Source organism: Cherax quadricarinatus, chromosome 21 (assembly GCF_038502225.1).
Source record: "Cherax quadricarinatus isolate ZL_2023a chromosome 21, ASM3850222v1, whole genome shotgun sequence".
In the NCBI taxonomy this organism is placed as follows: Eukaryota; Metazoa; Arthropoda; class Malacostraca; order Decapoda; family Parastacidae; genus Cherax; species Cherax quadricarinatus.
In genome coordinates this window covers 3527757-3542756 of record NC_091312.1, presented here as the reverse complement: position 1 = coordinate 3542756, position 15000 = coordinate 3527757, and the positions used below count along the sequence as shown (strand labels likewise).

At 43.0% G+C, this 15000-nt stretch overlaps 1 protein-coding gene and 1 long non-coding RNA gene across 4 annotated transcripts in view; one reads left to right on the top strand and one right to left on the bottom strand.

The window, feature by feature from the left end:
• The window catches only part of LOC128689061 (max-interacting protein 1-like), a 1113127-nt gene that overhangs the window by 61390 nt on the left and 1036737 nt on the right, over positions 1–15000 (bottom strand). For all 3 annotated transcript variants that reach the window (XM_070087111.1, XM_070087114.1, XM_070087112.1), the window contains one exon: positions 4222–4435. In XM_070087111.1, coding sequence (XP_069943212.1) covers positions 4222–4435 — 214 coding nt within the window. The remainder of the gene's footprint in view (positions 1–4221; positions 4436–15000) is intronic.
• Positions 1–15000, top strand: part of LOC128689060 (uncharacterized) — a 150691-nt gene that overhangs the window by 94483 nt on the left and 41208 nt on the right. The gene's annotated exons all lie outside the window — the stretch shown is intronic.

Here is a 15000-nt window from a genome sequence, read left to right as displayed (position 1 = left end):
AGAAGCTGTCAAGAGTAAACCGGATCAGCACCAGTTCAGTACCACATCAGTCCTGATGGCTATATAGACTAGAGGGTAGAAACAGCCTGGCTGACCAGGCAATCACAAATGAAGTCCTCAGGCTGGGCTGCCCGAGTAGAACTCTCCAAACCCGTCACTGGTATGTGACTTTATGACAAGAAAATCTGGAAGCAATTTAAATTCCATATAAATTATAATGCTGAAATCACACACACACATACACACTACCAGAACTGTGAGTAATTCACTATGAGCGAAGGTTGAAAGAGCTAAACTAAACTATGGTAGAGAAGGACAAGGATGGAGGAGACATGATTGCAATGTACAAAATTTTTAAAGCAATTGATAAAGAAAATAAGGATCAGACTAAATTAAGAAGATCAAAATGAAGGGAGCACAAGTGGAAGCTAAAAATAAAAATGAAATATGGGGATGTAAGGAAGTATTTCTGCAGCTTCAGGGTGACTGAGAAGTGGAATGACAGATAAGGCCCAAGAAGGCATTGCTGTCAATCAAGGTGGTCTAGGGCGGGGCCAGGAACTAAGTATCAACCCCCGCAAACACAAATCAGTGAGTACGCACAAGCAAAGAGAGTCACCCGTGACATAAAAACCTGCACATTGGCAGAATATTGAACACAGCTTGGTGGCTAGACGCGGCTCACACACAGCAACACTGCTGCAATACAACCACTGCTGCAACACACATACAGGAACACTGGAGCAACACACAGTACTACCGAAACACAAAACGCGGTCCTCACACACACATTGCTGCAACACAAAACGCGGCCCTTACACAGACACTACCACTGCTGCAACACAAAACGCGACACACACACACACACACACACACACAGGAACACTGCTGCAACACATGAGTGCTCGCTGAGGAAGCCTCCAAACATTGATCACTCTCCACGTTTTGTTTTTCTTTACAGGTAAAAAAATATAGACTCGGCGGAGAGACAAGTGAAGCAAGAGGGAGAGACAAGTGAGGCAAGAGGGAGAGACAAGTGAGGCAAGAGGGAGAGAAAAGTGAAGCAAGAGGGAGAGACAAGTGAAGCAAGAGGGAGAGAAAAGCGAGACGAGAGAAAAGCTCATCAAGACGAATACACTACATAGCAGCCAGCGCTCTCGCTACCACGCCATCATGGGACCCACAATGGAATATAGTCTTAGGGTAGAAAATGTGAATGTTGTAAGAGTGAACAATAAGGGCGAGACACTGAAGTGATGACCTTTAATAACACCAAGAAAATGAAGGTGTTTCCTGTAGGCGGCGCTAATGGCTCCTGGGAAGTGCAAATATTACGGTGTTATGGAGGCTGGTAGAAGCGACCATCAGGTTTAACAGACCAGTGTGTTCTAAAAATGAGTAGAGGAAGATAAGGGAGAGGAAGTGATGGTGTCTTTCCTGTGAGTAGACTGCAGGGAGAAGAGGTGGTATCTGGACTGAAAATCAGGCAGAACGTAGGATGAAAAAACTTATTATTGTGAAGGGAAAGATGATGAGGGTGTGAGGGCGAGGATGTGAGAGAAAGAGGGTGTGAGGGCGAGGATGTGAGAGGAAGAGGGTGTGAGGGAATCTGATTACAAGGTGGACAGAAATGACGTCAAATAAAACACCAAAAGACCAGCAAATACAATTAATTCTGAAGGAAAATTAATGATTGTTTCCGGTGAATATTAAAAACACGACTACAAAGTTTTGTTTAATGATCTTGTATCTTCAATACACCTTTAAAAAACTCAGCAGCAGCTTAAACGAAAACCAGGAAAAGTCACCACACTGGATACCATAAATATTTTGATAACCCCAAACTGAGAGAACCTGCATCAGCAACTAGACAAACAGTAAAAAGTTATGGGTGATCCAGGCTTCTCCAATTGTTCAAATTATTTTAAGACCCTCTGTTGCTACAAAGGAAAGAATGAGCCTAAATAACATGACCTGGGACTAATTTGTTTCCGGTCTAAATCAACGAAAGTAATCAGTAGAGGGTAGATGTTTATTAACAAAATAATTAGAAAATGAAGACTAAAGTTGCGCAGTCAAACTCACTCCACAAGATAGAGTCAACTGTGATCTGGGTACAGCTCTCTAATTATAACATGTTACCACTTCACGTTAGAGAAGAGAGAGAATCCTGTAATAACATGAGAAGTGTGATACCCCGACATACCGAGTATGTCGGGGACAAGGCCACCGCCCCTGGGCAGGACGGTAGTAACTGTGACCTTAGTAAATTACTGTCAGTACCTGGTAACCTGCTGTTATAACTATAGCACAGTACAAGTTACACTGTGGGTCACTACCTAGTAACCTATTATTGTTAAACTATACAATGCTAATCACAATATGGGTTTTTACCGTCAAGGACTAATAACAATGTTCTCACAATATTCAAACTTAACCAGTGTGATGTTTTATGCTCCTCCCCTTCCTTGGATCAAACCTCATTACCTCCTATTCCCAAGATGCTATTCCTACGGGCTTGACACTTTCCCGTGAATACATATAAATACATATATACAGATATATATACATACATTATATATATATATATATATAATAAATATATATATATATATATTATATATATATATATAATGTCGTGCCGAATAGGCAGAACTTGCGATCTTGGCTTAAATAGCAACGCTCATCTTGCCATATAGGACAAGTGAAAATTTGTGTATGCAATAATTTCCCCAAAATCATTCTGAACCTAACGAAAAAAATATATTTCACTGTGTTTGTTTAGTATTAAATTATTGTAAACAAATCTAAAATATATTTAGTTGGGTTAGGCTAAAATAAATTGTTCTCGTTATAATAAGGTTAGGTAAGTTTTCTAAGATTCTTCTGGAGCAAAATTAATTTTTTTTACATTAACATTAAACGTATAAGATAAAATTTTAGAAAGGACTTAATTTTAAATGAGTTCTTGCTAATTGACCAGTTTTACATATTCGGCACGACATATATATATATATATATATATATATATATATATATATATATATATATATATATATATATATATATATATATATATATATATATATATATAACAATTCGCAAACAGGCGAAATTATTAATATACAAGTCGTGCCGAATAGGTAGAACTGGTCAATTAGCAAGAATTCATTTAAAATTAAGTTCTTTTTAAAATTTTCTCTTATACGTTTAAATATATATTTTTTTCATTTGTGTTAATGTAAAAATAAATAATTTATACCAAATGAACCTTAGAAAACTTACCTAACCTTATTATAACAAGTGCAATTTAATTTAGCCTAATCCAACTAAGAATATTTTAGATAAGTTTACAATAATTTAATAATATACAAACACAATGAAATATTTTTTTCGTTAGGTTCAGAATGATTTTTGCGAAATTAGTGCATATACAAATTTTCGTTTGCCTTATTCGGCAAGAAAAACATTGCTATTTAAGCCAAAATTGAAAGTTTTACCTCTTCGGCATATATATATATATATATATATATATATATATATATATATATATATATATATATATATATATATATATATATATATATATATCAACCGCTACCTAGTGCACCCACAGCTCTTGGTCGGGAGCAGTGACTAAACACGGCCCCACGCACACTAATATTACCAAAAAGATCTGATTTTTTGGGGCGGGGGATGAAAGATCATAACATTAAAAATATTAAAAAAAATATCACGAAGGCTAAATTACTATTTCCTATGAATTAAATAGTATACTACGACTGGCTCTAACACACTGACCTCCTCGCCGAAAGTTTCCCTGATGATGCAGACTTCAATGTTCCATTCGTACAAACCCCCGCCTCCACTACCTCCTGCATACCCCTTCACACACCCCTACTCTCAGCACTTTATAACCCATCTGGGTTTAGCAGTATTTTATTTTTTTTTTTACTATCAACTACTGGACAAGCACCTAAAGTCGGTACCTGACCAGCCGGGCTGTGGCTCGTAGGTTGGATTGCTTGCAGCCAGCAGTAACAGCTCGGTTGATCAGGCTCTGATCCACCAGGAGGCCTGGTCTCAGACCGGGCCGCGGGGGCGTTGACCCCAGGAACTCTCTCCAGGTAAACTACTCTTTAGAATATGAGAGAAATCAAGCTTCCATTGCGTTGTGGCAATGACAAATCTAACCCTTGGCATTCCCGAGGAGCATCTCACCTGATTCTGAGGTAGAGGAAGAGGAGGAGGAAGATGCGGATGAGGAGGAAAAGGAGGAACTCTCTGAGACGGACCGCCGCTTGCCCATGATCTCCATGTCGAAGTGAGGCAGGAGGCCTGGACCCAAGGACTCGAGCCGCCGGCGCAGGAACCGCTGCTCCCGGGCCAAGTGGTCTTTGTGGGCCGTCTGCTTCCTCTCCTTGTCCTCAAGGTTCTGAAATATGTCAAAATGCTAAGTAAAACATAACCACTACCATCACAATGTCTTTAACATACACACAAGGGAACTATCATTTTTTTTATTCATACAAGTCACTATACAGTAACAGTGGTGTTAAGCGTAGATACCCACTACGCTAGCAGCTAGTAGCGGCAGCTTTAGCCCGCCGCTACTAGCTCGTGCTGGAAGCATATGGTCACATTCAGATGTCATGTACTTGTAAGATGTCATGGTAATAATTCAGTCTCTATGTGTTCCACTGATAAATTTGGGAAGATCCAGGGACAGTGGTGTTCCCATTGTCATTCCAAAATACATGATAATAAATAGTTTCCTCCCACATCCTTGAATAGTTTTCAAAAAAAATCACTTTATTACAAGAAGTTAAGTAAGTAATGTCCCTTAAGGAAGACTCCTTGATGCCGGTAAGTAGTTCTTGACCCAAGGAAGTGGACCTATCCTTTTATTCCTTAAATAAAAACCTTATTGCTCCCCATTCCCTATTCACTCTATGATCCCTAAAGGAAAATACACAGAGGCAGTATAATGTGATCCTATACTGACAACATTTCGCCCACATAATGGGCTTTATCAAGTCACAAACAGACTTACCTGTTTGTGACTTAATAAAGCTCACTATGTGCGGTAAAAGTTGTCAATAAAGAATCACATTACACTGCCTTTATTTCTATTCATCGTGTCAGTATTTTATACCATTTCTTTCCACGATCTCTAAGAGTTTAGAGCGTTTCCCTGGTCATATAAACATACCGAGGCGTTGCATATCCGTCTTCCTGTTTGTATTATATAAGAGTAATATAATAGTTTCCCTGATTTTAATAACATGTAAGTGTTGTGGTAAGGAGAGATGTGCTAGACACAGAAAAAAATTGCCAGCGCTTATCACGGAAAAATGGCACTAGAGAGGACTGGTAGAATCATATCGCATCCGTGAAAGCACCACACATGCCAAGAATGAAAGACAATATATTCTGTTATGCGAAGGATGACCTTTCATTTCAAGTACCGCTGCCTGCGGGAGATGGTCCTATACTGCTGCCTGCCGGAGATGCAGTCGTATACTGCTGCCTGCGGGAGATGCAGCCGTATACTGCTGCCTGCGGGAGATGCAGTAGTACTCAGCTGCGTGCGGGAGATGCAGTCGTATATTCTTTTCGATACTTCTCGAAGGACAACCTTAGGAGTAACAAAGGTCGACATCGCATTTTAATACTGAAAATTAAGTAAATCAGCACCGTGCTGCACGGTAGCTGCACAGTGGAAGCACCAGCGGTGTGCTGCTGATGCTCTGATCTATATAATTCTTACACAGCGGGAAAAAGAGTTAGCTATGTTTCCCTGTCATACTCCATCACACAAGGATAGTTTTCCTACATCAAGTCCCTTCAAAAGGGAAGGAAGGAAACCTTGATGCTGGTAAAGGGCTCTTGATACAGTGAGTTAGAGGGACCCCTACCTTCCTGACTACTTCCCATATTTCAAGCACACTATGATCCTTACGGGTTCAACACTTCCCCGTTCAGCGCTCCCCATGATAATAATAATAATAAGCAACACTTCCCCATTACATTTGAACCATCCTGACAACAACTGAGGTTGGGGGAATAAACACAAGAGGAAAAGAGAGCGTGACGATACCACGTTCTTAAGTGGAAACTCGAGGTATTGTGATGAGAGAGATCGTGGCAATGTTTACCAGGGCGCAGCCTCGGCAAAGACCAGTCTTAAAAAATCAACACAGTATAATTACTAGTCTCAAATAAGGTTTATGTTGTTAGGTAAGACACATATGCAACAGTTAGGTATCTTTATTTCGAAATAAAGATACCTAACTGTTGCATATGTGTCTTACCTAACAACCTGTCGGTATTTTATACCATTTTAATGTTCAAGATTTATGTTGACTGCGTCTATTTTCATAGTGCATGTATATAGAAAATGCGTGTATATCTACAGTGTTGCACTATATACTTTGTTTAGACAAATATATCTACACTATATCAACTTATCCTTTAACTCATTATCTTAATTTATTTTTTAAGTTTTCATATGATTCCATTTTGTTCAAATGTGTTAATTTTTTTTTTAACTGGTCCAGAGTATTATAAGCACGTGTGGTCCCGTGAGTGGTCCTCTATGGTTTATGTGACGGCCGTGTGTGTGTGTGTGTGTGTGTGTGTGTGTGTGTGTGTGTGTGTGTGTGTGTGTGTGTGTGTGTGTGTGTGTGTGTGTGTGTGTGTGTGTGTGTGTGTGATACTGACTGCTGTGTGTACACCAACTGCACATAAATGCAAGTTTTATAAAGAACAAGTGCAAAATTCAATACAGAACAAGAAAAAGTTAATAGATAAAAAGTACAAGATTAAAACAAATACAGGAAATACAAGATCAATACAAAACAATACAAAGTCCACACACAACACGAACATAATCATCCGTAATAAAATCCATATATAATATTTGTACAGAGGAATAAAGATTTGTACAGAACACACAAATTAGAGACAGAACAAGTCAGACCCAGAACAAGTTCCGTACTGCTGCAAACTTCATTTATGAACCCAACTCTGTTTTTCTCTCTCGCCCTTCCCACCAAATGAATTCATTTTCATTCAGTAAATGATGGCCTCGCTATATTACCTCACCCCTCGTGAATAATGCTTGCCCACTAGCCTCAGCCATCCCCCTTAGCCACCAGCCTCAGCCTTTCCCCTCATCCAAAGTCTTCAGCCATCAGCCTCAGCTATCCCCCTCATCCATGAGTTTCAATCAACAGCCACCACTCTCTCAACTTCCCTCACCGACATGCAAGTAGTGTATCTCATACAGTCTTCGGTGTTCTGCCCTCTCCTCCACCCACTCACAGCTTCCATACATAACAAAAACTAATACCTATTATTGTGTGCCGGTGTTTTCCTAGTCACATGATCCGTTCAAAGAGCCTGGGCTGTAGTTCACTTTGTCTCCTCTGTATTATTAAGTTCTTACAAAAAACGCACACACACACACACACACACACACACACACACACACACACACGAGGTACAGTGGGAAAACAGTAAATGAAATGATGGAATACATGACCACAAAATGCAAGGAGGTAGAAGAGAGGTTCGTACCCAAGGGCAACAAAAACAATGGGAAGACCAGAACGAGCCCTTGGTTCACACATTTTTTTTAGATAGGCCAAAACTAAGTGCCCTAGAGAATGGAAAAGGTACAGAAGACAAAGTACCCAGGAAAATAAGGAGATTAGCCGCAGCGGCAATACGAGAATGATTTAGCATCGAAAGCCAAATCTGACCCAAATCTGTTGTACAGCGACATCAAGAGGAAAACAACAGTCAAGGACCAGGTAATCAGGATGAGGAAGGAAGGAGGGGAGTTCACAAGAAACGATCAAGTAGTATGTGAAAAGCTCAACACTAGATTTAAGGAACTATTTTCACTGGAGACAGAAAGGACTCCAGCAAATCGGGACGGAAGGATATACCAACAAATGCTGGACACACTACACACAACCGAGGAGGTGAAGAGGCTAAGTGAGCTAGATAGCTCAAAGGCGGTGGGACCAGACATCTCTCCATGGGACCTGAGAGAGGGAGCAGAAGTGGTGTGCCACTAACCACAATCTTCAACACACCATCGGAAGGTTGTGGTCATAGTGGTACCTATGCCAACCTTCCTATGGTGTATAAAAATACCTAGTTGGACGAATCTTGTTGTAGCCAGCTGGCTCAGTGGCTAGCGCGTCGGAGAATTCAAAGTAACAGCCTCTGAAGAATATATTCATCCCCACTTACACACCCAACGAATCAGTTGTAATATTGGTGGAAGCGGTGGTCACAGCAAGTGTGTTGCCCGGAAGGAAGGAAGGAAGCCGAAGATACTGTCTCCACTTCATCGCCCCATACAAGAAGCATCTGTCTCTCTACGAGTTGTCCTGAAATTGTGTCTGCAAGTTTTATCATTCAGACAAGATCAGCAGGATCCAGGCCGAAATTTGCTGAATTTTCCTCGAGAAATCTTCATGGCACCACCTGGGTCTTCAGTGTCCCACACTGTTCTTCAGTCACGTGTTCAGCATCACCTGTATGTTTCTGCTGTTGTTCAGCTCAGCACGGCTATTTCAGCAGAGGTGAGTTTGTGTGGTGCCGTGTGTCCAGTGTGGTTGTTTCTCCATGTGTTTGTGTGTAGGGGAAGGAAGAAGGGGCGGAGTCCCCGTCTCACCCATGCTCATCTCACACCACCATACACCACTACACTCTCACACCCCCTCTGCTGTTTTTTATATGAATTCAATGTGAATTCTCGCCAGAGCTGTGTATCTGAGAGGCCGAGGTCACTCGAAGCCACGTGGATCACGAAGCCACTTGCGGATAAGGCCACGTGGATCCACAAGCCATGTGGAGCGAGTCACATGGGTTACCAAGCCAGATGTCCAAAGCCACATGCTGTTGTCTGCTGCCTGATGTCACCTCCCAACGTCACCCAGGACGTCTGCCTGACCTCACCCTGGACGTCTGCCTGACGTCACTTCAGGAAGTCGCATCGTGATGTCACCCAGGATGTCTGTCCCATGTCATCTTGCAACGTTACCCAGGACGTCTTCCCGACGTCACCCCTGACGTCACTCCAAGACACCTCGTGACGTCATCCAGGACGTCTGCTCGACGTCACCTCACGATGTCTGCCCGACATCACCTCGAGACATCACCCTAAATGTCTGCCTGGCGTCACTCTGGACGTGTGCCTGACGTTACCCTGGACGTCTGTCCTGACCACCTCGTGATGTCACCCCACATCCCTCACGATGTCATGCCTGACATCACCACATGTCACATAAACAGTATTATAGTTTCACAGTGAGCAATTTGTTGCAGTACTGTCAAGAACGTTTGAGGATATTGAGGAACGATCTGTCACGTGTTAATTCCTCTCAGTGTTCTCATACGTTCGTGATTGCCTGTCGATTTTTGCATAGAACAGCATCATTTGTTAGTGCAAGCCATGTTGCAACCACATGTGCAGTGCGGGTGTGTGCAAGTTTTCCGTGTGTCCCGATGTGTGGTCGGAGCCAAGACCACATATCGTGTGGTTTGGGCTCATGTTACATGTCACCTTGTGTTACATGTCACCATATTGTGACCATTTGACGATAACACTAGTCAGTCCAGGCGTCAGAGTATGAGCATCTGAGCCTCCCATGTACAGAAAGCTTTTATGTTCGCCGCTCGTAGTCACCATGCCTGAGTCGTGCTGCTGCAACTCCCCACTGAGACTCGTTTCACTCCACCTCCTGACCGTTAGAGTGCAGTATGTGCAGAAAACAAGTCTGAGGATGCTTAGACTAACCTCTGCTATAACTCAAACTCTGTCGAGAGGATGACATCGTCAAGCCGCAGTAGCCCTGTTGGCAGGCGACTTGTCTGATTCGTGTCACGGCTTCAGTGAGCAGCCTGCACAAAGTATGATGTCACTTTGACTGCTAGCCCACTCACTCCACTCTCGCCGGCAGTGGCAGCCCCAGCGACAGTACCAGTCAAGAAATGTCCTCCTAAGTCACTTGCCAGACGAAGTCCTGCCCAGTTGCCGAGTACTGGCGACACCTCACTCGAGAGCACCAGCAGGTTGTGCCCTAGGTTGAGTGAACCCTGCAGCGACTACTACGATGATTGCTTCACCGTTCCAGACGGGACCATACCCTGTTATGTCATAGCTCAGCTGCAGCAATGTCTCCTGTGTTGCAGTATCTGTCCAGATCCAGGAAGGCTCACTGCCTTGGACCACAATATTTAGCACACCCCTCCTTTTTTTTTCCCTCTCTTTAGGAAGTTTTTTTTTCCATGTCCACATGTATATACATGTTTTTATTCTCTGTTCTGTGCCTTGTTCCTGAGACCGAGTTTTTTTCAGTCAATCATGGTCGAGGACGACCATGGGTAGGTTGCCGAGCGATGTATGCCCAGCTGGGTTCATATTTCGCGGCACTATGGTGCTGCCACCTAGAGGCCTACCTATCTCAGCCTGCACCATGCTTACCCTGTCTCCTTCTGGCAGCCAAGCTCACTCATTCAACAAGGGTTACTCTGTCACTCTCTCACGGGCATGGCCCTCAGGGCCTAGGCACTTAAAAACACAGCCTGTGTACCAAGAACACATTGATACTGATACACTGTGCTCTTCTACTGGTTTATTTTACACTTCCATATTTCGCTGCTTTTGATGTTTCTTTGACTGTTGCAGGTTTGTTTACAGTGAGGTGTTACGAGTTTTCTTGTCTATCCTCTTCTGAATATATCTCTTAAGAGTGTTGCTCTGTATTATGTTGGTGAGTCACTACTCTGCATCGCTGTTTCCATCTGGTCATTCAACTGTGTTGAATTGGTGATATCTGGAAGGTTTTCATGGTGAATAGTAGTACCCACTATAGCTATGCTCTACCGGTGGCTATCTTGCACTTGGTGTATGAACTCTTTCACAGATTCTGCATTCAGAATCACACAGCATGCTTCAGTCACACTGGGTGTGAAGCCGCCACAGTGGGCAGGGAATGCGAGTCTGGGAGGGAGGCTGCCACAGTGGGCGAGGGATGTGGGCAGCCACAGTGGGTGGGAGATGGGGGCCGCCACAGTGGGCGGGACCAACACACGCCAGAATCCACCGGGACCAGATTTATCCCATCATAACATATCTCCCTTTATGATAACGTGACCCAGACATGCAAGTGCTGGCGTACCTGCTGGGATGCTGGGGGTAGGGTGTGCTGTGCCCAGGCGAGAAGAGATGAAAAGAGGCGAGGAAGGGACAGAAGGAAACTAAGAAAGGAAAATAAAGGAGCAGCGGAAGGGAAAGAAACAAGAGAAATGCAGATATGGGAAAGGGTAGAGGGGACATGGGAGGGTGGAAGGAAGCATTAATGGGGAGAGGACAGAGGGGACACGGGAGGGTGATGCAAATACCATGCTAGGGGAAAATATGTAGATATGACAACTCAGGAAAATCAACAACGGAATAAATGCAGATATCCACACTCCACGAAAAGCATGAAATCATCTTGAAAACAGGGAACTATAATTTCTATAATGACCTGTGGTATTTCTACCCCGAGAGATGTGTATAATCTCACTTTGTTAGGGCCTCTGATGCCCAGATTTCCACTTCAAACAAAACACTACAGTAGAATACATCAAAAGTCTATGCGGAAAATAGACATCGTTTTTAGGCGTACAGAGAAAACAATTTCACAGGAAAACAAAGGCAAACATTGAAGGAGTGAAGGTAGTACACCAGGCACAGGACCAACCCATGATTGTGGAATTGATGAAACTCAGTATCAGCACACACCAATCCCTCCAACAACCTCTCACCACAGTGTAAAGAACCAGTGTTGGACGTGATAGAAGTGTATACATAAAAAAAACGCCCTTACTAGACTGAACATATACGAGATAAAGAGGAGAATGTATACCAAGAAAACCATTAAAAACATAAAAATTAAAATCAAATTAAAACAAAATTCCTTTCACAACTGGTCTACTCCCAGAAAAAAAACCTATATTGGAAACCCTTACAAAAAAAAAAGACAGCGGGGATTTCCTGCACAGTGAATGTAGACACACATATATAGGTTTAAGATATTAAAGACACGTTTCGCTCAATGTTTTTCTTGTTAAACATCTTAAAACCCGATAAGTGTCTTTCTACATGCTTTTTAGTGTTAATCATCATTTTTACTTAAGTTGCGTACTGAAGTTTGAATAACAAAATATATGTTTCCAGTTCCATATATTCTGTTACGACGTTCCTAAGAATAATCCAAGGTCATTTACGTTGTTTCGGGCTCCCAGAGTGCGTTACAAGCTATCTAGAAATTCTACTCCCCTCACCCCATCGTCCTTCGTATGCGACTTCATGTCGCAATTCTGCTGGGTTCCGGATGTACCGATATTCAGGGCAATGAACAAGCAGACTTAGCCGCTCGGTCGGTTATTCATGACCCCCCAACTTCCTACAGAGGTATTACTTTCCCCAAAAAAACCATACCACGGGTGGGGATGGAACCCGCGGTCAGAGAGTCTCAAAACTCCAGACCGTCGCGTTAGGCACTGGACCAGCTAGCCACAATAAGATTCGTCCAACTAGGTATATTTCTACACCATAGGAAGGTTAGCATAGGCACCACTGTGACCACAAATGCAAGTTTTTAGACGAATCTCCAGCTAGCGTGGCCGTGACGAACTCTAGCTCAAGTCCCCTCAAAGCCGTTAACATGACTCACGAAATCGTAATGACACGATTGCAAACAAACCATACCACGGGCGGGGATAGAACCCGCGATCAGAGAGTCTCAAAACTCCAGACCGTCGCGTTAGCCACTGGACCAGCTAGCCACAATAAGATTCGTCCAACTAGGTATATTTGTGGTCACAGTGGTGCCTATGCTAACCTTCCTATGGTGTAGAAATATAACTAGCTGGACGAATCTTATTGTGGCTAGCTGGTCCAGTGGCTAACGCGACGGTCTGGAGTTTGAGACTCTCTGATCGCGGGTTCTACCCCCGCCCGTGGTATGGTTTGTTTGCAATCGTGTCATTACGATTTCGTGAGTCAGGTATTACTTTCTCGGTCTCTTTTTTCAATGTTCCCTCAACTGTGCAACTGCTTGAAACAACACTGGTCCGAGTTGGACTACACCAAATTGTTCTCTATCAAACCACGTTTGAGATTCTATCCATCTTCCCAGCGCTGTCGTATTTGGAAAACTGCCCTCTCACGCTTACATATCGGAGACACGCAACTCACTCACGGATATCATATGGAGAAACAACCGGTACCACTTTGTGGGGATTATCGTCAGTCCAGTGTATCTTAGGCATGCAGGATTCACTTCCATCTATATCGCTCTAATACACACTCACTAAACTTCTTGATGAAAGTCATACCTTTACGAAGATTCTCTCTTTCTCTGTCTCTCTCTCTCTCTCTCTCTCTCTCTCTCTATGATTAAATTTCTTGCACTAACCCCCCACCTTCACTAGCCTCTACCCTAGCACACCCCTATCCCTAGCTTACAATCTTATCCTTCCACATCCCTATCCTCAGCGCTGAATGATCCAAAAGGGCTTAGAGCTCAACTAGATTATATTATTATTAAGAAGAGAGTCTACAGGACGTACACGTAGAAAAACTAATCAACAGAGCAAATCTTTATGGAGTTCGGATCTGGGTTACTTTACTGTTCCAAATGAAGTACATGAGAATATATGATAGAGCAACAATTAAAATAAAACAAGAACTCTCGGGGACTATACCTGTGATAATTACCTGAAACTATACAGACATAATGAAGTACAAACAAGACCTGAATGGATATACAGATATGTGAACAGTGACATTCACTATCAGACGTCCCTCCTGGTTGTACCACCTGATGGCAGCTCAGGTGAATGCTGCCTGATCGGCTCCACAGTCAATAGTTCCAGAGAAAATCGGAAGCAATTGGGCCAAAGTTTCCCAGTTATCGTGTTCAGAAGCGTGATAGCTGGAGGGGCAGGAGGGATGGGGAGGGAACACGGATGGGGAAGAGGGGCTTCAGGGGTGAGGGGAGGAGCAGCAAGGGAGACTACACTAAATATAAACACATAAATCTGGGAATTTTCAAGTCTGGCAGACCCAGCAGTGGGAAGGTCCTGCAGCTCTTTCCCAAGTGTGACCCGCTCCCTGGCACCAGCCCTGCCTTCCCCTGGCACCAGCCCTGCCTCACTCTGGCACCAGCCTTGCCTCCCTCTTGCACCAGCCCTGCCTCCCTCTAGCACCAACCTTGCCTCCCTCTAGCACCAACCTTGCCTCCCTCTTGCACCAGCCCTTGTCACTAGTTCTGCCTCCTACCAACATGACTCTCCGCTGGCCCCTTGACACCCCTGCTTCCTCCTACCCGTGCAGGGGCCCCGTCCCTGTCTCATCTCTGGCGGATCAGAGTCGTCCCCAGCAGCAGGAGCCAACCAGGAACCTCCGGTAAAGCCACTTGGGACATTTTATGTCGATTTGAACTTCATTCTCAAATATACCCGTGGTACAATTACCGGAGGAGCGGGACGCCACCTTCGCCTTTACCACCGGCCACGAGAGAGGCGGGAATGGCGTGACCGACTAATGATCCAGCCACCATAACAAGCCAGCGAGTTTTACGTTTGTTTGGCACTTGCCAGGGACGCCTCAAGACTCGCAAAATACCGCCCTGGCCAGGAGACGCGTCACACCTTGCCACTTATTAAGATACAACAACGTGGGACGCAGCAAGTTACACAGATTTACCTGCACGCTTTATATATATATATATATATATATATATATATATATATATATATATATATATATATATATATATATATATATATATATATATATATATATATATATATTATAATATATATATATATATATATATATATATATATATATATATATATATATTATAATATATATATATATATATATTATAATATATATATATATATATATATATATATATATTA